At 37.8% G+C, this 24,136-nt stretch overlaps 1 protein-coding gene across 4 annotated transcripts in view; it reads right to left on the bottom strand.

Annotated features, from left to right (window-relative positions):
* Positions 1–24,136, bottom strand: part of BORCS5 (BLOC-1 related complex subunit 5) — a 98,376-nt gene that overhangs the window by 40,394 nt on the left and 33,846 nt on the right. For 2 of the 4 annotated variants that reach the window (XM_073877966.1, XM_025879842.2), the window contains 2 exons: positions 22,299–22,394; positions 20,259–21,771 (listed from right to left, as the gene is read on the bottom strand). The exons of the other annotated variants lie outside the window; for them this stretch is intronic. In XM_073877966.1, coding sequence (XP_073734067.1) covers positions 20,259–20,520 — 262 coding nt within the window. In that variant the 5' untranslated portion in view covers positions 20,521–21,771; positions 22,299–22,394. The remainder of the gene's footprint in view (positions 1–20,258; positions 21,772–22,298; positions 22,395–24,136) is intronic. 4 annotated transcript variants of the gene reach the window in all.

The raw sequence follows: 24,136 nt of genomic DNA on the forward strand, positions 1-24,136 counted from the left end.
AAAATCTCCTAACAAAATTACCAAGGACTAAAACTGACAACGATACAGCCCCAGGAACAGACTTGAGGAAGAAGGTACCAAAAGCTTTTTGCTGGGGCGCCTGGGTGGCTCAGTCGGTTAAGCCTCTGCCTTTGGCTCGGGTCATGATTCCGAGGTCCTAGGAGTCCTGCATCGGGCTCCATGCTTAGCAGGGAACCTGCTTCTCCCTCTGCCTGCCGCTCCCCCTGCTTGTACTCTCTCTATCTCTCTGATAAACAAACTCACAAAAGCTTTTTGCTGTCAATCCAAGAAGTAGGAAGAGAATGAGGTGCCGCCATAGAAAGAAAAATGAATGATTTTGCGCTATCAGTATTGGGCCAGAATAATGCAAAGGCCACACAGAAACACTGATAAATTCAACAGTATAAAAATCAAGATACCTCATGGCAAAAAACACCATAAGTTAAAAAAAAAAAAAAAAAAGCAGCCCTGAGAAAAACGTCTGCAACTCATATCCCAAAGAGCAAACTTCCTATAATACAAAGAGCTTCTAGAAACTGGCAAGTAATAAATCAGCAAAAGAAAGATGGGCAAAGGCATTTCACAGAAAAGAAAGTATCAATGCCTCAGCTATAAGAAAAGATGTACAAACTTCTTCATCATAAGAAAAAGAGAAATCAAAACTTCACTGCAACACCATTTTTCACCTTTAACACTGGTAAAAACCAAAAGTATGACAAAAACTCCGAAGGTGGAACTATGAAGAAAGAGGTGTTGCTGATTAGTGCGTACACCCCCACAGAGGGCAATTTGACATGGATATCAAAATTACAAATCCGTTAAGCCCTTGATGCAGCAATTTCACTACTAGGAATTTACACATAAATTAGCACACATGCTAAATTTTGTATAAGATATATATGATTATTTGTTACAACGGTGACTATCATAGTAAAAGATGAGCAAAAACTCAATGTCCATCAATAGGGAGCCTGTTAATTAGATCAAGGTACATCCACAAATATATGACCATAGAAAATAACAAAAGAGCTCTGTATATTTTCATACACAAAAGTCTCCATAAGATATTAGGTAATAATACCTCTTTTGCCTAGGCTGCCAACATGCCATCCAGACTGAGGAAGACCCGGAAAGTTGGGGATCATGTGATCCACAGCCATGGCCACATGGGGCAAACAGTAGAAGCACCCAGGAGGCTGGAGTAAACAGACATCACTCAGGTTACTTTGGGAAAGTTGGTATGAGGTATCACCACTTAGGAACGAGAGCTTCTGCCCAGCTGTCAACCTTGATAAACTGTGGACCTTGGCCGGTGAGCAGACAAGGGTAAATGCTGCCAAAAACAAGCCTGGAGCTGCTCCTATCAATGATGTGGTGCGATTAGGCTACTACAAAGTTCTGGGGAAGGGGAAGCTCTCGAAGCAGCCTGTCACTGTGAAGGTCAAAGTCTTCAGCAGAAAAGCTGAGGAGAAGATGGGTGGGAGGGTGCTGTGTCCTGGTAGCTTAAAGCCACAGGGAAGGAGGTTCATTAAATGCTAACAAGTGCTTAAAAAAAAAAGTTATTAAGTAATAAAAGAAGGTATATAGGATAGTGTATTAAGCTACCACTGTATAAAAAATGGGGGATATACAAGTAGATAAAAATATATATTCACATATACCTATATTTGCATAAAGAAATTCTGGAATAACAAGAGTTAGAAAGATGGAAAGCAAGGGTAAGGGGCATACTTTTAACCTTTTTTTTTTTTAAACATATGAATGTATTTTCCTTCCAAAAAATTTTAAGTAAATAAACTCATTTTAACAAAAAGTGACCAAGGTCTTTCTCATCTGTAAGTAACATCTTCTTGGGCAGTTCTCCTCTTTCCTTGCCTCAAGTATCCCCAACTACATAAGCCAAAACCAGTTCCCGGATATCTTTCATTCTCACCAAGGTTTACCTGGCTGAATATACCTTAAACAGTAACTTCTCCAAGGCAACTAAAAGCCTCATAACAAACCATAAACTGGTAGAAGATGGAAACCATATTTTACTTATCTACTTATCTCATGTCTGCCATATAGCACCTGGTACATAAAAGGTTCTCAAATTAGGTTAGGAGGATACTGTTGAAATTCCAAGCAAAGAGTGAGCTGAGGAAGACTTAGGGAGAAGAAGCTTGGGAAAGCTGAGAAGGGTCCCTACTCTGTGTTCTTCACATACACTTAAGAGTGAGACCTGGTCTCAGTCTGAATCTGCTCTTCTGAAGTGAATGAGGAAGATTCCCAGTGCTTGAGGAGACCACTGGGAGCTTGTATTAAAAAACAGGGAAAAGTCAGAGCCAGCCCAAGCTTCCAGAGGGCTGAAAGGCTGAAGCAGAGGAGCCACAACCCAACTGTGGCTCACAAAACAAAACCTTTACTCTTCCTCTGTAAAAAAGAAAAAAAAAATGGGAAAAGGGATTTTAAGAAAGCTGCTGAGTCTAGAAGGTACACTAACATGATTCAAACTGAGTTGCAGCCAACTTCAAAGTCAAAGAAATTATACTTTAAATCATCCTTATAAATTACAATTGTACCCTCCCCCTAATCATCCAAAAATCAGCCCAGGTAGATGAGTCTAGTATCATAATGTGCTTTTTTTTCAACTCACAGGAGTCTCTGAAAATCTACCACAAATCCTGCTCCAGATCTCAGAAGGAGCAAGACAGGAGGGGGGAAAAAAAAAAAGAAGAAGAAGAAGATGATGATGATGATGATAGGCCACTTTTTCTACTCCTGAAGCTACAAAGCTGTGGAAACAGAGGCCAATTCTAGAGGCAGTAAGTAAAGATTTCCCATCACTCTCCAGTGTCAGGAACCTCCATTTCCCTCATTTTGATGACTGAACCATTCCTACTATCTTCTGATAGGAGGAGGAGAGAGAACAGAAATCTGGGTAAATTTAGAGATGGTAAATTTTATCATTTGTAGGAGACCACAAACTGCCAATCCTTTGAGCTGTTTTTATTCTGAATGCACATTAAAGTTTTTTAAAGACTGTGAATGTTTTTGGTGAGGTGCATACTCTCCTGCTCTCTCAACCCCCACCACTTCCTATTGCCTTATGGCCAGCCCGCTGCCCTCATTCACATTAACTGCCTGGCCTCTGAGAGCCTCGGGTTACACCTCTGTTTTAATTCTTACTTACCAACTCTAATAAGAAGCTAGCCCTTAGGTAATAGAGAATGAACCATATAACATCCTGAAGTTATTTTTGTATAGTTTTATAAATGTTTTTTACAGTTATCTTCTTTCTTTTTTTACTTTTTACTATATAAATTTTCAAATATATAAAAAGAAATATGTATCTTCCCAAATTTTCACCATCTAGATTCAACATTTTATTCTACTTCACTTCTCTATTTTTTCTTTTCCCGAGCCATTAAAAAATTATAGCTATCATGACACTTCAGTCCTAATACTCTATTCTTTATAGAATATTTATGATTAGCTTTTCATGTTAAAATTTCTAAATTGTCTGCCTTGCTGTGTAAGAGAACAGTCACTACCCTCAGTTTCCTAATTCTTCTTTAGCTTTAAAACAGTGATGCACACGAAGTATTTACTGAGTTAAAAACCTGATCTAATAGATTCCATATTTACCAGTGGTAAATACTGGAGGCATTTTTTTTTAAAGATTTTATTTATTTATTTGACAGAGAGAGACACAGTGAGAGAGGGAACACAAGCAGGGGGAGTGGGAGAGGGAGAAGCAGGCTTCCTGCGGAGCAGGGAGCCCGATGCGGGGCTCAATCCCAGGACTCCGGGATCATGACCTGAGCTGAAGGCAGACGCTTAACGACTGAGCCACCCAGGCGCCCCTGGAGGCATTTCTTAAGACCCTATTAGACCTGGCTGACACTACTTTGTTTGTACAGGAATGGAGAGTGGGCTCCAGGAAATGAGTGAGGACCAAGACTGATTATTACACAGATCCAGCAAACTGCCATCCGTACCTACCTCTTTGTGTAAAGTGTTGAGTGGAAAAATCATCAGGGTTAAAAATTTAGGAAATATTCTGCTGAGCAATCTTTTTCTTTCTGAAAAACCAGGTAGGAAAAAAACATTTTTCTAAAGTATAGAAGAGAACCATATGGGTATTAATCTAGGCTATCACCAAACTGAATTCCTTAACTTTTAAAGGCTTATTAGCTGCTTCCAAAACTAAAAATGAGTATTATGAGTAGTGAGGCCTCTATTTGAGAAACAGTACAATAAGCTCCATTTCCTGCTACAAAATCCTGAAATCTATATAAGTTTGACTAACATTACTGTGAAGGTATAATTAAGCAATAGATTATAAAAAAAGAAATTCTCCCCCAAACCAATAAGGTGTTCCTTTTTAAAAAGATTTTATTTATTTAATTGAGAGAGAGGGAGATCACAAGCAGGGGGAGGCGGCAGAGGGAGAAGCAGACTCTCTGCTGAGCAGGGAGCCTGATGTGGGGCTCGATCCCAGGACCCCGGGATCATAACCCGAGCCGAAGGCAGATGCTTAACTGACTAAGCCACCCAGGCGCCCCCAATAAGGTTTTTTATTCTATTGGTCATGGTCTATTTCAAAGACAGAAGAACATAAGCCATGTGTATCCTTTAATATAAATTCTAGTTCTCAGGGCTTCCTGCTTGGTGGGGAGCCTGCTTCTCCCTCTCCCTCTGCCCTTCCCCCTGTTTGTGCTCTCTCTTGCTCTCTCTCTCTCTCTGTCAAATAAATAAATCTAAAAAAATTAAATAAATAAACTCCAGTTCTCAGAAGTTCTCTTCTTTTAAAGAAAGGAAAAGTCTAAAAATATCAGCCCAACTTGGAAGGATCTTACGATGTACACTGGTGATCAATTCCTTTGGGGTATTTAAAAAGAGTGCCCTCCATGACTGGTTCCCTTCGGAACTTTTACTTCCATTCAGTCACCTCAGAGGAGCACCAATCTCATCCAGGAGGAGAAGCCATCCAGATAGGCTATCATCATGGTTTTGGTGCAGACAAGCTCATGGTAATATGCCAACTCGCCACAATGTTTGGTGTGGAGAGAAACAACCTCCTAACAGCTTCTAATAACTACCAGAGGGCCAATAAAGAACTTTCTCATGGAGTGCTATAGACTGGTTAAATTTAGGCCAGGGAAGGGAGGCAGCATGATATAATGAAAAAAAGTATAAGCTTTGGAATCAGGTAGACCTGGGAATTTGATTCCAGAGACAGCCATTTACTACCCGTGTGATGTAAGAGTAGGAATTTAACTGCCTTGCACTCAAACAGTTTATCTGTAAATTTAATGCCATCTACGTTAAAGCAGTACTATGAGAATTATATGAAGTTATGCGTAGCATAGTATCTGGCATAGAATAGGAACTCAATTAATGTTAATTTCTTCACTATCCCCAAGTCTCCAACTACCAGCCGTTGCCATGTCATATAAGCAGGTTGCAAAATCTGGCTGAATGACTGGCCAACCCTACTATACTATGAGTATTTGCCAGCACCTCCTTCTATATATCAGCACTGTAGGAAATCATAAAGAAGTCATCCCATTCCTCAAGCAGATTGCCAGAAGTAGCAGGAGTTAAATACGATGCAGACATGATTAAAATTAAAAAGAACAAAAAAGTCCCAAAACCCAATTCATAAATGGGCAGATGATGTAGCAGACATTTCTCCAAAGAAGATATACAAATGTCACTTAGCACATTAAAGATGCTCAACATCACTCATCATTTAGGGAAATGCAAAACAGAACCACAATGAGATACCACTTAACCATCAGGATGGCAATTATCCAAACAACAGAAAATAATAAGTATTAGTGAGGATATGGAGAAATTGGAACTCCTGTGCACTGGTGATGAGAATGTACAGTAGTGTTGAAATGACAATACAGGGACTTAGAATACTACATCAACTTAGTTGATAAAGCAGTGGCAGGGTTTGAAAGGACTGATTTCAATTTTGAAAGAAATTTTACTGTGAGTAAAACGCTATCGAACAACCTTGCATGCTATAGAGAAATTGTGAAAGGAAGAGTAAGTCAATGCAGCAAACTATATTGTTTTCTTAAGATTTTATATGAGAGAGAGAGGGAAAGCACAGAAGGAGAGGGAGAGGGAGAAGCAGACTCCCAGCTGAGCAGAGTCCAACGTGGGGCCCAATCCCAGGACCCCGAGATCATGATCTGCGCCGAAGGCAGACACTCAACAAACTGAGCCACCCAGGTACCCCTATTGTTTTCTTATTTTAAGAAAATCTTAAAATCCCAATCTTCATCCCAATCTTCAGCAACCACTACCCTAATCAGTCAGCAGCCATTAACAACAAGGCAAAACCCTCCATCAGCAAAAAGATTATGACTTGCTGAAAGCTCAGATAGTTAGCATTTCTCAGCAAAAAAGTATTTTTAATTAAGGTATGTACATTTTTTTTAGACTTAATGCTATTGGACACTTAATAAACTACAGTACAGTGCAAACATAACTTTTATATGCCCTCAGAAATAAAAAATTTCACTTGACCCACTTTACTGCAATATTCAGTTTATTGCAGTGGTTTGGAACCAGATCCACAATATCTCCAAGGTATGCCTGTATGTGGCAAAACCATCCTTCAAAAGTGTGGAAGAAATTAAGACATTCCCAGATAAACAAAAGTTGAGGGAGTTCATTACCACTAGACCTGTCCTGCAAGAAATGCTAACGACAGTCCTCTAGGTCTAGAAATGAAAGGACAGTTGCTGGTAACTTTGAGCTGCATGAATGAATAAAGATCTCAGTAAAGGTAAATATGGGCAATTATAAAGGCTAGCATTATTATAACAATTGTAACTCCATTTTTTGTTTCCTACACAATTTAAGAGATGAATACATTTTTAGAAATTATTAGTTTACGTTTTTAGACAATGTATAAAGATGTAACATTGTGACATCAACACAATGAAAGGGGTGAACATGAAGCTGTAAAGGAGCAGAGTTTTTTATGTTATTGATGTTAAGCTGACATGAATTCAAGTTAGAGTGTTATAACTTTAGTGTGTTAAATATAATACCCACGGTAATTTCAAATAAAATAGTTACAGAATATACCAAAGAAAATGAGAAAGGAATTTAAACATTTCACTACAACAAAATAAATTCAACCCCCAAAAAAGACAGAATGCAGTAAATGAAGGACGAAAAAGGCTATAAGGCATAAATGAAACAGGAGCAAAATCACAGAAGTCCCGCCTCCTTAGTAATTACTTTAAATGTAAATGGAATAAACTGTTTTATCAAGACAGGAATTGGCACTACGAATTTGTAAAAGTATGATCTAACTATATGATATCTACAAAAGACTCACTTTATATCCAAAGACACAAATAGGCTGACAATGAAAGGATGGTAAAAGGTACTCCATATATATAGTAACCAAAAGAGAGCAGGAATGGTTATCCTAAATTGAAAAAAAATAGACTTTAAATCAAAAAAGGTTACAATAAGAGTCAAAGAAAGACATTATATATTAATAAAAAATTCAATACAGCAAGAAGGCATAACAATTGTAAGACATTTACACACCTCATCACAGACCATCAAAATATATTAAGCAAAATGGACAGAACTGGAGAAATAGTTCTAAAATAGCAGTTGGAGACTTCAAGACTTCAACACTCCATTCTCAGTATAGAACAACCAGACAAAAGATAACAAGGAAATAGAGAACTCGAACAACATAGTAAATCAACTAGATCTAACAGACATATACAGAACGTTCTACCCAATAACAACAGAACATATATTCTTTGCAAGTGCACACGGGACACTTCCCAGGATAGACCATCTGTTAGGCCATAAATTCTCAATACATTTTAAAGATAAATACCATACAAAATATCTTCTCTAACAACAAAAGAATGAAGTTAGAAATCAGTAACAGAAAAAACTGAAAAAGTCAGAAGCCTGTGGAAATTAAACAACACACTCCTAAGCAACCAATGGATCAAAGAAAAAAAAAATCACAGGGGAATTCTAAAAATACTTAGAGATGAATGAAACCTAAAATACAATATACCAAAATTTAAAGGATGCTGCAAAGCAGTGTTAAGAGGAAAATTTATAACTCTAAACACTTACATTTAAAAAAAAAGGCTCTCATATCAACAAGCCAGCATTATAACTTAAGAAACTAGAAAAAGAATAAACCCAAAGCTAGCAGAAGGAAGGAAACAGTAACAATTATAACAAAGATAAACGAAATCTCTTAGAGAACAGAAAAATAGAGAAAATAAACAAAACCAAAAGTTGATTCTTTCAAAAGAGCAACAAAGTGACAACACTTTAGCTAGATGAAACTAAGAAAAAATGAGAGAAGATTCAAGTTATTGAAATCAGAAACAAAAGTGGGGATATTACTACTGACTCTACAGAAATAAAATAGATTATAAGAGAGTAGTATGAGCAATTTCACATCAACAAATTGGATAGCCTTGATGAAATGGACAAATTCATGGAAATACAAAAGCTACCAAGACTATCATAAAGAAACAGAAAATCAGAATACACCTCTAATTAGCAAGGAAGTTGAATCCGTATTTTAAAAAATATATCCCAACAACAAAAAAAGTCTTGGACCTGATGGGTTCACTGTTGAATTTTACAAAATACTTAAAGAAGAACTAACAGCAGTCCTCAAAATTTCCCAAAAAATAGAGGAGGAAGGAACACTCTAGCTCATTTTATAAAGCCATCATTATCCTAATGGCAAAACCAAACACACTATAAGAAAAGAAAACTTCTGACCATTATCACTTATGAACAGTGATGCAAAAAGCCTTCAGAAAATGCTAGCAAGCAGAATTCAACAGCATAGTAAAAGGATTATATATGATGACCAACTGGGATTTATTCCCAGAATGCAAAAATGGTTCAACATAGGAAACTGATTGGGGTAATACACAACAGTAACAGAACAAAGGATAAAAGCTACATGATAATCTCAATTGATACAGAAAAAGCATTTGACAAAATTCAACACCCTTTCATGATAAAAACACCCAACAAACTAGGAACAGAAGGAAACTAATAAAAGCCATATATGAAAAACCCAGAGCAAACCATATTCAATGGTGAAAGACTGAAAGCTTCTCCTCTAAGATCAGGAACAAGGCAAGGATGTCCACTTTCACCATTTCTAGTCGACATAGTACCGGAAGTTCTAGCCAGAGCAATTAGGCAGAAAAAAGTAATAAACATCATCCAAACTGGAATGGAAGAAGTAAAATTGTCTCTATTTGCAGATGATATGATTTTATATGTAGAAAATCCTAAAGATTACACACAAAAAAAATTTAGAACTAATAAATAAATTCAGCAAAGTAGCAGAAAACAGTTAACATACAAAAATCAGTTACAATGAAAACTCCAAAACACTACTGAAAGAAACTGAGGAAGATAAAAATAAATGGAAAGACAACTCATGTTTCATGAATTAGAAGACTTATCACTGGGATCTTTAAGTTTTATTTTTTTACTCAAGTATAATTAACATAAAGTGTTATATTAGTTTCAGGTAAATTTAAAAACTCTATACATTTCTCAGTGCTCATCAAGAAAAGTGCTCTCTGAATCCCCTTTATCACCCATCCTCCCACTCACCTCCCCTCTGGCAACCACCAGTTTGTTCTCTGTATTTAAGAATCTGTTTGTTGTCTATTTTGGGTTTGTTTCTTAAATTCCTTAAATTCCATATGAGTAAAATCATATGCTATTTTGTCTTTATTTCTCTTAGCATTATAACCCCTAAGGTCCATCCATGTTGTTGCAAATGGTGAGATTTCATTATTTTTTATCACTAATATTCCTCTGTGTGTGTGTGTGTGTGTGTGTGTCTATCTATGAATGGACATCTGTGAATGGACACTTCCATACTGGGCTATTGTAAATAATGCTGCAATAAACGTAAGGGTGCATATATCTTTTCAAATTAGTGTTTTTGTTTTCTTTGGATAAATACCCAGTGGCGGAATTACTAGATCATATGGTAACTCTATTCTTAGTTTTTTGAGGAACCTCCATACTGTTTTCCACAGTGGCTGTACCAATTTGCATTTCCACCACAGTGCACAAGTGTTCTCTTTCCTTCACATCCTGGCAAATACTTGTTATTTCTTGTGTTTTTGATTTTAGCCATTCTGACAGGTATAAAATATTGCATTGTGCTTTTTAAAAAAAATATTCATTCATTCAGAGAGCAGGGAGAGGGGCAGAGGGAGAGGGAGACTGAGAAACTCAAGCAGACTCTGCACTGAGCACGGAGCCTGACTTGGGGCTAGATCTCACAACCAGGATCATGACTTGAGCTGAAGTTAAGAGTCAGACACTTAACCAACTGAGCCACCCATTGTGCTTTTAATTTGCATTTCCCTGATGACTAGTGATGTCAAGCATCTTTTCATTTGTCTGGTGGCCATGTGTTCATCTTCATTGGAAAAATGTCTATGCAGGTCCTCTGCCCATTTTTGATTGGATTATTTAGCTTTCTGGTATTGAGTTCATAATGTCATCTAAAGTAATCTACAGATTCACTGCAACCTCTATAAAAATCTCAACATTTTTTGCAGAAATAGAAAACCCATCCTAAAATTTATATGGGATCTCAAAGGACTTCCAATAACCAAAACAATCCTGAAAAAGACAGACAAAACTAGAGGACTCACACTTCCTGATTTCAAAACTTACTATAAAGCTATAATGATCAAAAGAGTATGGTACTGGCATAATGACAGACATCTAGATCAACAGAATAGAACAGAGAGCCCAGAAATAAACCCTCACAAACACGCTCAAATAATTTTGTACGAGGGTGCCAAGACCATTCAATAAGGGAAAGGACAGTTCTTTAAACAAGTGGTGCTGAGAAAACTAGATATCTGCATGCAAAATAATTAAGTTAAACTCTTACCTAACACCACATACAAAAATTAACTCAAATTGCATCAAAGACCTAAACCTATAAAATTCTTAGGAGAAAACATAGGGCAAAAGGTTCATGATATCAGGTTTGTCAATGATTTCTTTGAGAGGACATCAAAGATACAGGCAGCAAAAGAAAAAACAAACAAATTGGACTTCATGAAAATTTAAAAATTTTGTGCACCAAAAAGCACTATCAACAGAGTAAAAAAGCAACCCACAAATTGGGAGAAAATATCTGCAAAGGGCATGTATCTGATACAGGAATAATACTCAGAATATATAGGGAACTCCTAAAACTCATTGTAAAAAGAACAGAAACAACCCAATTCAAAAATATTCAAAGGACTTGAATAGACATTTCTCCAAAAAGGATATACAAATGGCCAATAAGGCATGAAACGATATCCAGCATCACTAATCATAAGGGAAATGCAAACCAAAACTACAATGAGATACCACCTCACACTCACTAGGATGGCTACTACAAAAAAAAAAAAAAAAGGCAAAAAACAACCCAGAAACTAACAAGTGTTGGTGAGGATGTGGAGAAATTGGAACTCTTATGCACTGTTAATGGGAATGTAAAATGGTACAGTCACTGTGGAAGAGAGCATGGCAGTTCCTCAAAAAATTAAACACAACACAGAATTACCACATGATTACCAGCAGTTCCACTTCTGGGTACACACCCTAAAGAACTGAAAACAGGCTCTCAAAGAGATATTTGTACGTTCACATTCACAGAAGTTAAGACATGGAAGCAATCTAAGCATCCAGCAACAGATGAATAGATACGCAAAATGGAGTAAATACTTACAATTTATATTATTCAGCCTTAAAAAGGAAGGAAATTCTGACATTTGCTACAACATGGATGAACTCTGAGAATGGAATAATAAGTGAAATAAGGCAGACAGAAGAGGGCAAATGCCATATGATTCCACTTACATGAAGTACACAGAATAGTCAAATTAATGGAGAGGGGAAAAAGTAGAATAATGGTTGCCAGCGCCGAGGGGAGAGGGGATAGGAAGTTACTGTTTAATGGGTATAGAGGTTCAATCAGGAATGATGGAAGAGGATGGTGGTAATGTGGTAATGTTGCACAACAATGTGAAATACTTAATGCCACCAAATCATACTCAAAAAGGGTTAAACTGGTAAATTCTAGGTTATGTCTATTTTACCACAATAAAATGTCAAGTAGATAGATTTCAATACCCTCTAATAAAGCACCCAAGGGGGAGGGGGAGGTGATCAGTAGGGAACAAAACTTAAAACATAAAAGGATAAACCAAGGGAAAAACAAGTCTTATTTCCTTCTCTGAAAACTGAGTTGAACCATGTTTTCTTTCAAGTCTAAACTTTGAAAATTTCATGTTTCTATGAGGAGGAAGATAAAGTAGTATTCTATACTGCTAGACTAGGGTTTGGGTTTTTGTTTTTGTTTTTTTAATTAAAGGACCAAGACTAATTTAGAATTATTTCCCGAAAGAAACATTTAAATTCAGAAGACCCTTACTCTGAGTATGAAAATAAAATATACTAGTAGACTAGTAGTCTACTAGTATAAAAGAAATGCATTCCTTGTTCAGAAGTCACAACCTTTCAACATCTCTCAAGGAATAAATACAGAAAGCCCACACGGTCTCACTTGTCTGGAAGTAGGAATCCCAGCCTGGAAAAATGGAGCACCTGAGTCCTCCCTGCAACCTGGCAGCTAGTGTTCACCACATCCTGGTGTTCTCCACTCACTGAAATATCAACACCCCAAAACTGCAGCTTTCCAGACAAAATGAGGATGGTTTGGGGCACCCAACAATCCTTCCCTTTCTAAAAGAGTTTGCTTTGAGGAACTAAAGTGTTCTTTTTAAAATTGGCATTTAACACATAATGCTACTTACAGTAGTCTAAAGTATACACAACTTCCTAAAAATAGTGCCTTTGCAAGGCACCAAGACTGATGATAAAAGAGGGGAGCCTATCTTTACAGCCAACAGCAAATCACACTGGGGACCTGAAATTTTTCCTTTTTCAGATTTTCAGAAAGATGAATCACAGATTCACTTTAAATACAAACAAATGAAGTATTAGGAAAAGGACACAACCAAAAAGAAATCCGAAATATTAATGCCACGACTTTGCTGCTCAAAAGAGTTGCCCTTCTTGCAGGTGTTAACTCATGGCTTCCCTGAAGGATTACATACTCTGCACTCCAGTGGATAATGGGAAATACACATAATATACGGATAATGGATAATGTTTATCCTGGAGAAAAGACCCTGATCAGATGGAAAGTTCTCACCTGTTAACAGCTTAAAATGTTGAGGCATTTCTGTTGATTGATAACAGTTAATTACTAAGAACAAGACAGATTTTAGGAAAAGAAACCTGATTTTCCACACATGAAGTCTACTAATAAAACAATCTCAATTTCTACTCCACTTATATACAATTAGCAGGAAATGCAGAATATTCCTTCTATATAGAGAGAGTTAAGACAGAGATAGAGTGAAGGAGCTGCAAGAGAGCAAAGTGTCATATACGCGGCACATAGGAGAGCCTACTAGCCTATTATACAGAGCAGCCGAAGGACCAAGGGCCTTCCCCACCTGCCCTGCAGCTGGAACACAAACACAGGACAGAACTGCATCAATTTACGCATCCACCCCCAACTCTAAATGGGGAGCAAATGTTGCAAAAAAGGGACCTCCTACAAGGTGCACTCCCTGGCCACAGCAGTTTCTGGAAAAAAATGTTTCTGAGGCAGCAATAGAAGCAGAACCAATGGCAAAGGTCAGTCTACACTGCCAGCCAGCACTGTTTGTGGTACAGGATGTGTCAAGTGTTTGGTCATGACAGCAGTAGTGACGTCAATGGGTTAAGTTCTGCAGCATGATTTTGGCCATTATGCTTAGGCAGGTGGCTCAAAATCTGATTCTAGAGCTCTTCTAGAGATTGTCAGCTGTTCACTATCCTTCCAATAAATTCTTTGTATGCTTAAACCAGCCATCAGATCTGACTGATACACTTAACCTCAAGTTCTCTATCAGTGAAAGAGGGGTAATACTATATACCTTGAAGGGAGTGGAAAGAATTAAATGAGATAATATATGTTTGTCAACCTTTTAAAAGAAAAAAAAAGTGATTCAGCCAGCAAAGTCGAGTTTATTAGGGAATATTAGAAGAACTGCAATTTGGGGCAAGCAAACTATGGTGAACTGTGGGCAAGCCGGGGCAACAAAGGAGGAGAGCATCTTCTTATAGAGAAAAGGAGGAAGTTGGGAGGGGTTGTTTTGAACAAAAGTTCACTGGGGAATAATGAGAGTTCAAAGTGGAGACGGCTTCTCATTGGCTGCAGGTGGTTAAAGAGGTAGTGGCTTCTTATTGGCTGCAGGCAAAGGCAGCTTGCTTGATCCAGAGGAAATCTTCCTTCTTCCTGCTGGACTATGCAAGTTGTGATGAGTGGTACGTGCTTAAGAGCCCACCCTCTGTAATTTCCTGACTCCAATTTTGAGTTAGGTTTCCTTGACACATTTTCACACGTTAAAGCCCTTTGTAAACAATAAGCCACATATTGTTATAATTTACTAAAATTTAACTCTGTCAGGTGCTATATAAAGCATTCTATTTCGTGGGAATGAAATAAGAAAATGAAGAAAAACAATAGCTAATATAAATGATGACATTTTCTTAGCCAAGCACTGTGCTAACCATGTTACATATTTTATCTTATTTAATTGTGAGGATGACTTTAATAGGCAGATTTTATTATCCCCTATACAAAGTAAGTAGAGTAATAGTAACAATAATCACGACAACATATCACATGATGGAAATATGTACTGGAGTTAACAGAAAAAAAATACTGTAAATTAATGATTTTTGGTGACAGAAATATTACTGTAATTTAAGAGAGATAATACAGTAGCCAAACCATAAGAGCTAGAGTTGCTAACTCTTGAAATTCTAGTGTCCGTAATATGGCAACTTACTTGAGGAACTAATTTAAAATACCATTTTCGGGGCACCTGGGTGGCTCAGTCATTAAGTGTCTGCCTTCAGCTCAGGTCATGATCCCAGAGTCCTGGGATCGAGCCCCGCATCGGGGTCCCTGCTCAGCGGTAAGCCTGCTTCTCCCTCTCCCACTCCCTCTGCTTGTGTTCCCTCTCTCGCTATCTCTCTGTCAGATAAATAAATAAAATCTTTAAAAAAAAATTTCTGTTCATCTTTAAAAAAATAAAATAAAATAAAATACCATTTTCCTCTTAACTTAGGCTTGAGACAGTTTTGCTTATTTGAGATTTGATTATGCTTTGGAATCAAAATGTTTTCAGTAGCAGCATAGCTCATTTATAACTAAATCTCACTCTATGTGCTGTATCGCTGGAATATACTTGGTTGAAGATTCATTTTTGGCACTTATCATAGCATCCTTTTTGGTATTATCATCAACATTCCTGCTTTCTCCTCAGTTACCTGGTAAGGTCCTTGAGGGAAGAAATCATGTATTTTTGTCTCTGAAAGACCCAAGGCACATAAGCACCTTATTGCCATATACAAAGTAGTTCTCCATAGATGTTTGCTGTTTCGTATGCGGTACTGAGGAATGCTCATATCTGGATGAATCCTACAACACACAATAGGTGCCCCCTTGGGCCTTGGCTTAGGAGCTTAGTTGCTCCATTCCATTTCCTCTAAGCAAAGTCCTGATTTAAATTTATTTCTCACCAGAGCAAGAGACATTCTGTTCATATCTCTCCAAAGAAATGAACTCATTCCTGTCTCTAAAGTAAACTTACGTCACCCATATTTGAAGATATGGGCTCTTCTTATGCAAGTAGTGAATGAGGCTTTATCTGTAAATCACTTGACTGCAGCCTTTTGAAAACTTGGCAAAGGCAGTTTTATATGGAACTACAGATAAAAGTGGTACCAAAGGTCAACAAAACCGAGGATTAAACTTTGTTCCTTTCCCGTAGCAACTACATAAAAATGCACACACAATATATCCCGTCATCGCCAAGTCAAAACTTGATTGATCTAGGGTAATTAAATCATATAGTTAGCAAGTCCACTCCTTGGTTCTCTGACCCTTGGTCTGAAGTTCACAGAGATAACATATCTGAATCCCAATGTGACCATAAACACAAAGATCTCTATCACAGGGCTGACGGAGAGAACAGGTTTCCACATTCCAAGTCCATCAAGCATGTGCCTTTGTTGTAGAAGATATTCGAGCAATAAAAATTCAAATTTTCCCACTATCCCTAAAGCACACAGCTGTGAAAACATCCTCCTTTATGGAACATATCAGTTGATAATATTCCAAAAAAAAATTATGTGATCATTTGTTACTCTTTTCTCATTCTGTGCTTCAGTTTCCCCAGAAACAGGAAGGAGCCCCATAGGGCACTAGGGAGAGATGGGCAATCAGGGGAAGAAAATCTTTGGTGTGCCCAAACCAAAGCAAGAGGAATGGAGATGATGAAGGAGAAGGAAGCAGAAGCAATATACCTCCAAAAGTGACACAACACGCTACCAATATGATATGCTAACTAATATACCCAAAGACATGAACATCTTTTGAACAGAAATACATCTGATTTTATTATGAAATTAATATAAGTTAGACAGATGGGCAAACTGGTTAAATGCTAAGGTTTTAGAATTAGGCCTGAGTTTAAATGCTGGCTCTGCCTTTAACAGCTGTGTGACAGGAAAGGTCTTTAAACCTCTCTTGAGTCTTATCTGCCAAAAGAAAATTGCCTACCTACCCTAAGAGGTTAGACAGGGATTAAAGGAGATAATATATGTTGACACCTCCACGCAAAAAAGAGAGAGAGAGATAGAGATGGGAAGAAAAAGGTTATTATTAGCAGAAAAGTGGGACTGTGTATACCAAAATTACTGCTTATAGGCAACTTCTAATAAATAGTAATAAAGTGAGAAGTATATTCTATAAACACACTAGAACTTTTCTGCCCACCACATATAAAAATATGTGTATTAAGTTTTCTATCTTGCCTGTGATCACACAGGTCATTTTTACTATAAAGATGAGTTGTACCTTGGAAGAAAGCAAAGACTAAAAGTCGGTCAAACATATGTTTGTTTTCATGTTAATTATAGTAGAAGCTAATAGACGAACATGTAAAGGTAAAATACTCCCATAAGTATTTTTAGGGAGCCCTTCATTAAAAGAACAAATTAAACAGCAAATGAAAGTTACAGGAAATCTTTGGGTTAAAGAAAAGAACCACACTCAACTAATCAAAGCTGTGCAATAAAGGAGCAAATTAACTTGTATGACAATGAGTTGTGTGGGGTTAGATATTAAACAAGTCAAGGATAGAAGTCTACTTTGATGAAATATTCTATAAATACAGCTGAGGGACTTTGCAACTAGAATGATAGAACATTAAAAATTCCTTTCAGGGGCGCCTGAGTGGCTCAGTTGGTTAAGCATCTGCCTTCAGCTCAGGTCATGATCCCAGGGTACTGGGATCAAGTCCCGCATCGGGCTCAGTGGGGAGACTGCTTCTCCCTTTCCCCGCTCTTGCGTGCTCTCTTTTTCTCTCTCAATCCCTCTCAAGTAAATAAATAAAATAAATAAATAAATAAATAAATAAATAAATAAATAAATAAAAATTCCTTCCCATTTTAAGATTTTATAATCTTTGAACACTATAATGTACAACCAACTCTCTAGTGTCCACGGTAGGATAAAGTTCACCTCTAACGTGGTCCCTAATAAGAGAAGGGTCTCCAAATTCAGGTAAGAGACACATTCACCACTCAATTCAAATATGAGAGAAGTTAAATTAATAGATCTTGTGACCTCCCCCTGCCCCCAAAACATGTCCCGTTTTCCTCTCTTTTGACTGTTTTTTCCCCTAGATGCCTTGCTTATAATCTATTCAATATAATTCCATAAATATTTACTGACTTCTAGAAATCTATCTCAAAGAAACAAACTGCAATTCAGATCTATATACCAAGAATGTTTACTACAGTATTATTTTAATATAAAAAATGTCCTCCAAGGGGAGAATAAACTATAACACATTTATAAAAAAGAAATGTTGGGCAGCTATTAAATGGTGTTTTCAAATAATATTCAATGACATGGGAAATACAATTTTAAGTGAAATTGTGATATAAAATGACAAATTCAGCATGATTCTAAATGCAGAGTGAATGTGTATCATATATATGTTTACACCAGAAGGAAATACATGGCAAAATGTCAACAAAAGTGGTGGAATTGTTAGTTTTCTTCTTTGTAACTCTGTCTTCCAAACTATCTAAAATAATCATATTTTCATTTTATGACTGTAAAAAAGAAATACTATTTTAAAAAATATTAAAAAAATGTTTTTAAGTTATAGTTATCTTGGATCTGTAACTCTGAAAGCAACAACAATTCCTTTAAAAGAGGAAGCCCGGTATAAAAAAATAAGTTTGCATCTGACCTTATGTTTGAGATGGTTGCTATGCACTGTGCTGTCTTTAAATTAATCAGTAAACAAGGAACAGCTGGGACAATATCAGTTTTATTGAGGATGTGGAACAGGAACTCCCATACATAGCTAGAAAGGATGTAAATCAGCATAGTCACTTTGAAGAATAATTTGACAATATCTAGTAAAGCTGAAAATATCTGTCCCTTACTAAACAGCAATTTATTCCTAGTTACATACCCTAAAGAAAACTATCATACATGTGCACAAGGAGACATGTACAAGCATGCCCTGCTTAAGAGTGAGAAAATTTGAAAGAAACATTAAGGACAGTGGATAAATAAACTGTGAAACAGTCATTCAACAGAATACAATACAGCAGTGAAAATGAGGCATATATCAACATGGGTAAACCTCAAAAGTATAAACCAAAAAAAAAAAAAAAAAGAGGAGGAGGAGGAAGAAGAAAAGTTATAGTAGTCTATATAAAGGATACATACAATAGAATTCCATTTATATAAAGTCAAAACACCTAAAAAATATTAGATACTGTTTAGAGTTATATAAAGATGTAGTAGAAGGCAAAGCCATGAAAAAAAATGCCTGGGCATGATGAACACCAAAAAAAATTTTTAGGTAGCAGCAGGCAATCTCTGTTGAGGACAAGGCTCTATATCCACAGCAGTAATTCTTAAACTCTTTTAGGTCTGAGACCCCTTTGCAAACCTGATGGAAGCTATGGTTCTGCTTCCCACAGAGGTTTATGACACCACCACAAATCCATCCTTGGCCACCTTAGCAGCCATTCAAGAAAACATACACTATTTTTTTTTAAGATTTTATTTATTTATTTGACAGAGAAAGAGAGAGCCAGAGAGCACAAGCGGAGCAAACAGCAGAAGAGGCTGGAGAAGCAGGCTCCACGCTGAGCAGGGAGCCCGACTCGGGGCTCAATCCCAGGACCCTGGGACCATGACCCAAGCCAAAAGCAGATGCTTAACCAACTGAACCACCCAGGTGCCCCGAAAACATACACTCTTTAGCCACGTGGTGCCAAGGTAATTTCTACTCATGCTGAATTAGCAAAACTAGACAATTGTAGACAATTAGGGAGGGAGTGATGCACTGGCTGGCTGCTCAGAAAGATAGCCTGTGACAAAAACAAGACTTCCACTGAGGAAAGACAAGCAGAGTGTTTGACAACTAGTGAGAAGCCTAAAAATCCAGTGATATGCATGCAACTGAATGTCTTCAAAACTAACTTAAAAGGTTTGAGAAGCATTAAAAGCAATGTTCTTATACTCAATTAATTGAGCTTTGGTGCAAAACCAAAGTTTTAAGTTAAGCAGTGACTGATAATGATAAGCAGAGTGAGATTTTTGTTCATATTTCTCACAACTTTTCTCTGTTCGCACTCCTTGTTTAATAACATTTAATTTAGTTAATTTTTATGCTAATATTTGGCTAAGGTTTATGCTTACCTTTTCCAATAAAGCACTGCAGTATTTTCGGAAAGTCCAGATGAATGGAAAAATATGTCACTTTTGGTTAGTGACTCCGTGAACTAAAGCTAAGGAAAATGGCTGTTGACACCACGAAACTTATACTGCGAGCAACAGCTGATGGAACCTAAATTGCCGGCTAAGTACCTAAGAAGGGCACAGTATCTTTTGAAGGTGAGGCTTAAAAACTCAAACTTATGAAGGGGCAGTAAATACTGTAATTCAACATGCATGTGGAAGTCTTTAACCGATTTAATTATCACAGACGAGTTTTCCCCCCTGGAAATTCTAGATCTGTAATACACAAAACCTTCCCAGAAATACCAACCTTGTGAGCTTAACAACGTATGCCTTGTGGAATCTCCAGTTTCTTTGTTACCATCTTTCATCACCTCCGTGTCTTCCATCTTTATATCCCAATCCAAATCTTGTCCCTCTGTCCTGTTATCTCCCCCTACTCTATCTTCTACACTTGCCTCTCTACTCTTGGGGACACATACGCTGCCTCTCAGAAAAAGAAGAGCCACCTGCAGAACTGGGGATCTGGAGGAACAATAGTGGGCTAGTTCAAGAAGACAGCGCCATCTCATTCTTTTCTCTCCTGACAATGTCCTTCCCTGCCATCCATCTTTCTAATAGTGTCTTTTGTGAAATCTATTCTGAATGAAGCCAGTATTAATTATAAAGGCACAGCTTCCTAAGACTAAGAACTTTATATAAAACAAACAATAACAAAGAAAATCGTGCTGCTTAATAAAACTGTAAAGCACATACTGGTTTTCGTTCTGCCCTAGGGTGGGGAGGGGATTTGGAAGCCTGTCTGGCTGTCACAGAGACTGGGGGCACTACTGGCATTCAGTGGAAAGGGATGCTAATCATCCTCCAATAAACAGGGCAGTCCCACACAATGAAGACTGGTCTACCCAAAATGCCAGTATTCCCCTCAACCCACTCTCCCACTTTGTTATGAAACTGGACCATAGGCATTCACTGAGCAGATAGCTCCAGCTAATTTCAATAGATATTTAGCTAATTCAGACAATTCCTGGCTTTTAGGAATATATAAAATTGGCCATTGGGTTGTCCAAATTCCTAATGCCACACAGAATTCTGGGAAGGGGGAGGTTGGTGGTGGCATAAGCGGCAGCCTGCTGTATTACCTCCCAGTGTTTGCAAATCCTAATTAAAATAACTATGTTTTGAGTTTGATACCATTATGTTTTAGGAACTTCTTCACTTGTACTTGATGCAGCACTTTGATGAGCCAAAACAGCTACAGGGGCCATTTTTCCCTGAAAATGAGTCAAGGCGGTTACACAACCCTCCACAGGGATCAGCACACAACAGCCTGCGAGGGAGTGCGGGAGGAGACCAGTAAACATCTCTCCCCTTCCTCGGTTCATGTTCCAGCTCAGATTCCTCTTGACAAAACAAACATGGCTTTTATATCATACTAATTCTTTTGTAGCAAACAACTCATTCTCACATTCCTTCTCTAGCTTATTTTCCCCTATAATTCTTTACCCTTTGCCCGCAGTCCCTCCTCCCCACCATGTTGTACTATTTGTATGGAAAAAAAATTTTGAGAGTTGCTTCTTGCCAAGTGTGACATCAACTCATTCTTATTTAGTGATGTCCAGCAAGAACTTGCTCTCCCAAAATGTTTGCTCATTTTGAAGCAACAAGATTACTAACTGCAGTTTGTTTTTCCTGTCACTTGTTTTTAATGCATTAGTGTATCTTCTGAAATAAGTAACACTGCACCTCATTTCTACCACCCAAGGCACTATACATGTATACAAAGATCTCTTCAAATGCCTTCAGGAAGACTTGTATTGCCCCTGTTGCCAGAAAGAAAAAAGATAACATAAGGAGAGAAATTAATAATTTTAACCTCCCTAAAAAAGGTACCTCTGCTTTCACTAACAAGAAGGAGCTATCAATATTGTAGAAAATGCAAGCCCAAAATTCTATTCTAGGTGAAGAACTTTTGTTACTTAGGAAGGGGAAGAAAAATGAGTGACTCTTAAAATAGTATGACAGATATATTATGCTGCTTCATGTTTAACATCACTTTGGTAAAGCACTACTTGATGAATGATTTTGGAAAGCCAACAATTTTATTCCACACATAAAATAAGCTAAAATTCAGATTTTCAGTTAGCTTATTGGAAAAATTGGTGCTGGTATTCTTAAATATGTGTCCAACTATGAGGGAACTACTGAACTATGTCAGGTACTAATCCTCCCTCATGAAGTCTTCTCTAAAACCCTTTCCGTTCCATTCCTCAGTTAATTAAAAGGCACAAATGGAAACAATATTATTCCGTATTCACCTTCTTTCAGGGAACATTAGCAGCAAACTTACCTTAGTTATCAAAATGCAGAAGTTAATTCCCAGTGTGGGCTGGTCCTAGGCATAGGTAAGGATTCTAATTCCAGTATTTGCTGACCCAGGATAGCACTGAGAAACCTAATCACATACAAAAGGTTGTGTGATAATTCTAACATTTTCCTGGTTCATTTTCTAGGATGTCATGACATTTGGGGGCTTCCAGTGCTACCCTAGAGAAGTCGGTTTAGATCCAAAGCACCCAGACATACTTTCAGAAGGGTCACTCATGGCTCAGAAGTCTTTAGGTAGCTCTGTTTGGGGGGTTCCAAAGTCCTCAGAGATACTAGGTATCAAACTAGGAGAGGAACAAGAAAGTATATACCTTCTTAGGGAACTACAACTATTTAACAAAAATAGAAGTGCAAAAAATCTAGAGAGAAAAATAGGGAAATTGTGTTTGGGCTTCTGGGGTGTGTACACGTGCATGCATGTGTGTGCGTGTGTTAAGTCAGCCTGAAAAAGACAAAGGAAAGGCCTTGAAAGTTGTAATTATAGAAAATTGCTCAGGTGACTTCATCCCACCCACATGCTTTTGATTTTCAAAAAGTATGACGAGCACTTTTTAAGTTAGTGTTCCGGAAAGGCTGCAGCTGTTCAGCACAGATTTCACATGCTCACTTAAGAACATTATTTTATCAACATAGAGGTTAATGGCTTCTAAATGAGGGTAGCAATTTCCAACATGAGGACCATACATTCATATTAACAATCACTCTGTTTAAAGATACAGACCCAGAAGGATGAACTGGTCCTTGGCATGTTCGGTAAAATAATACTGTGGAGATCCATAATCCTCTCAGCTCCCACCCAAGATTGTTAGCTTGCCTTTTATAAAACATTGCATCTGTGTTTGAGCACATCAGCATAGAGGCATCTGCCATGACTATAATACTGCATTCAATGGATCCACAGCAAATCAAGTCAGGAGAACAAACTTTGCTAAACACCAGCCCCTTCTACTTTGTACCACACTCCCCACCTCACTCCATCCCCAGCACCATCTTCTTAAGAGTTCTCCATGACAAGAAAACTATAATGGTGCTAGGCCAGGGAATGTTCAGTGTGCAGCACCGAAATGACTCCGACTACCAGCTACGGTTGTGCAGGGTCAATTTAAAAAATTAATGTCCTGTCAAAACTAATAAAAGGAAACCTAATTTAAAATTAGGTTGATTGAGCCTGGCTGGCTCAATCGTTAGAGCATGTGACTCTTGATCTGAGTCCTGAGTTCAAGCCCCACATTGGGCAAAGAACTTCTATTAAAAAATAAAATAAAATGGAATGGAATGAGAAGGCCAGAAGGGGGATCTCTGACACCCTACCATTGTCAACTGCAGGTCCCAACAGGAAGAGACATACCTTGCAACTCCCATAGGAAGAAAACTACCTTACTACCCCACAGGAGGAAGATTTTTCTCCTTGCCTGCAATAGCCCACCCTGTGACTGTCATAACTCAGCCAATGAAAAGCTGCTACACTTCAAACTCCCAGTTTACTCCAATGGACTTTTTAACAGCCCTCTCCACTCCCCCTCTCCTTTCCACTATAAAAGAGCAGTCCTCTCCTTTGTTCTCCCCGGCCTGCCTCGGGTTTTGCCATAGCTTGCTAGTCCCAAATTGCAATTCTTTAATATTCTTGAATAAAACCATTTTTGCTGGTAAAATAACTGACAAGTTTTAAGGTTAACACTCCCTTCCCAATTCTGCCATTTTGCCGCTCCTCCCAGCAAGCAGCCCTATAGCTCTTTTCCCTTTCCTTTATTTCCTGCACCCAGCCTGCCAAGTCCTGTCATTTCTTCCTTGAAAATGTGT

This window comes from Callorhinus ursinus, unplaced genomic scaffold, assembly GCF_003265705.2.
Source record: "Callorhinus ursinus isolate GAN/ISIS: 27379988/994484 unplaced genomic scaffold, GSC_fseal_2.0 scaffold27, whole genome shotgun sequence".
NCBI classification, from domain to species: Eukaryota; Metazoa; Chordata; class Mammalia; order Carnivora; family Otariidae; genus Callorhinus; species Callorhinus ursinus.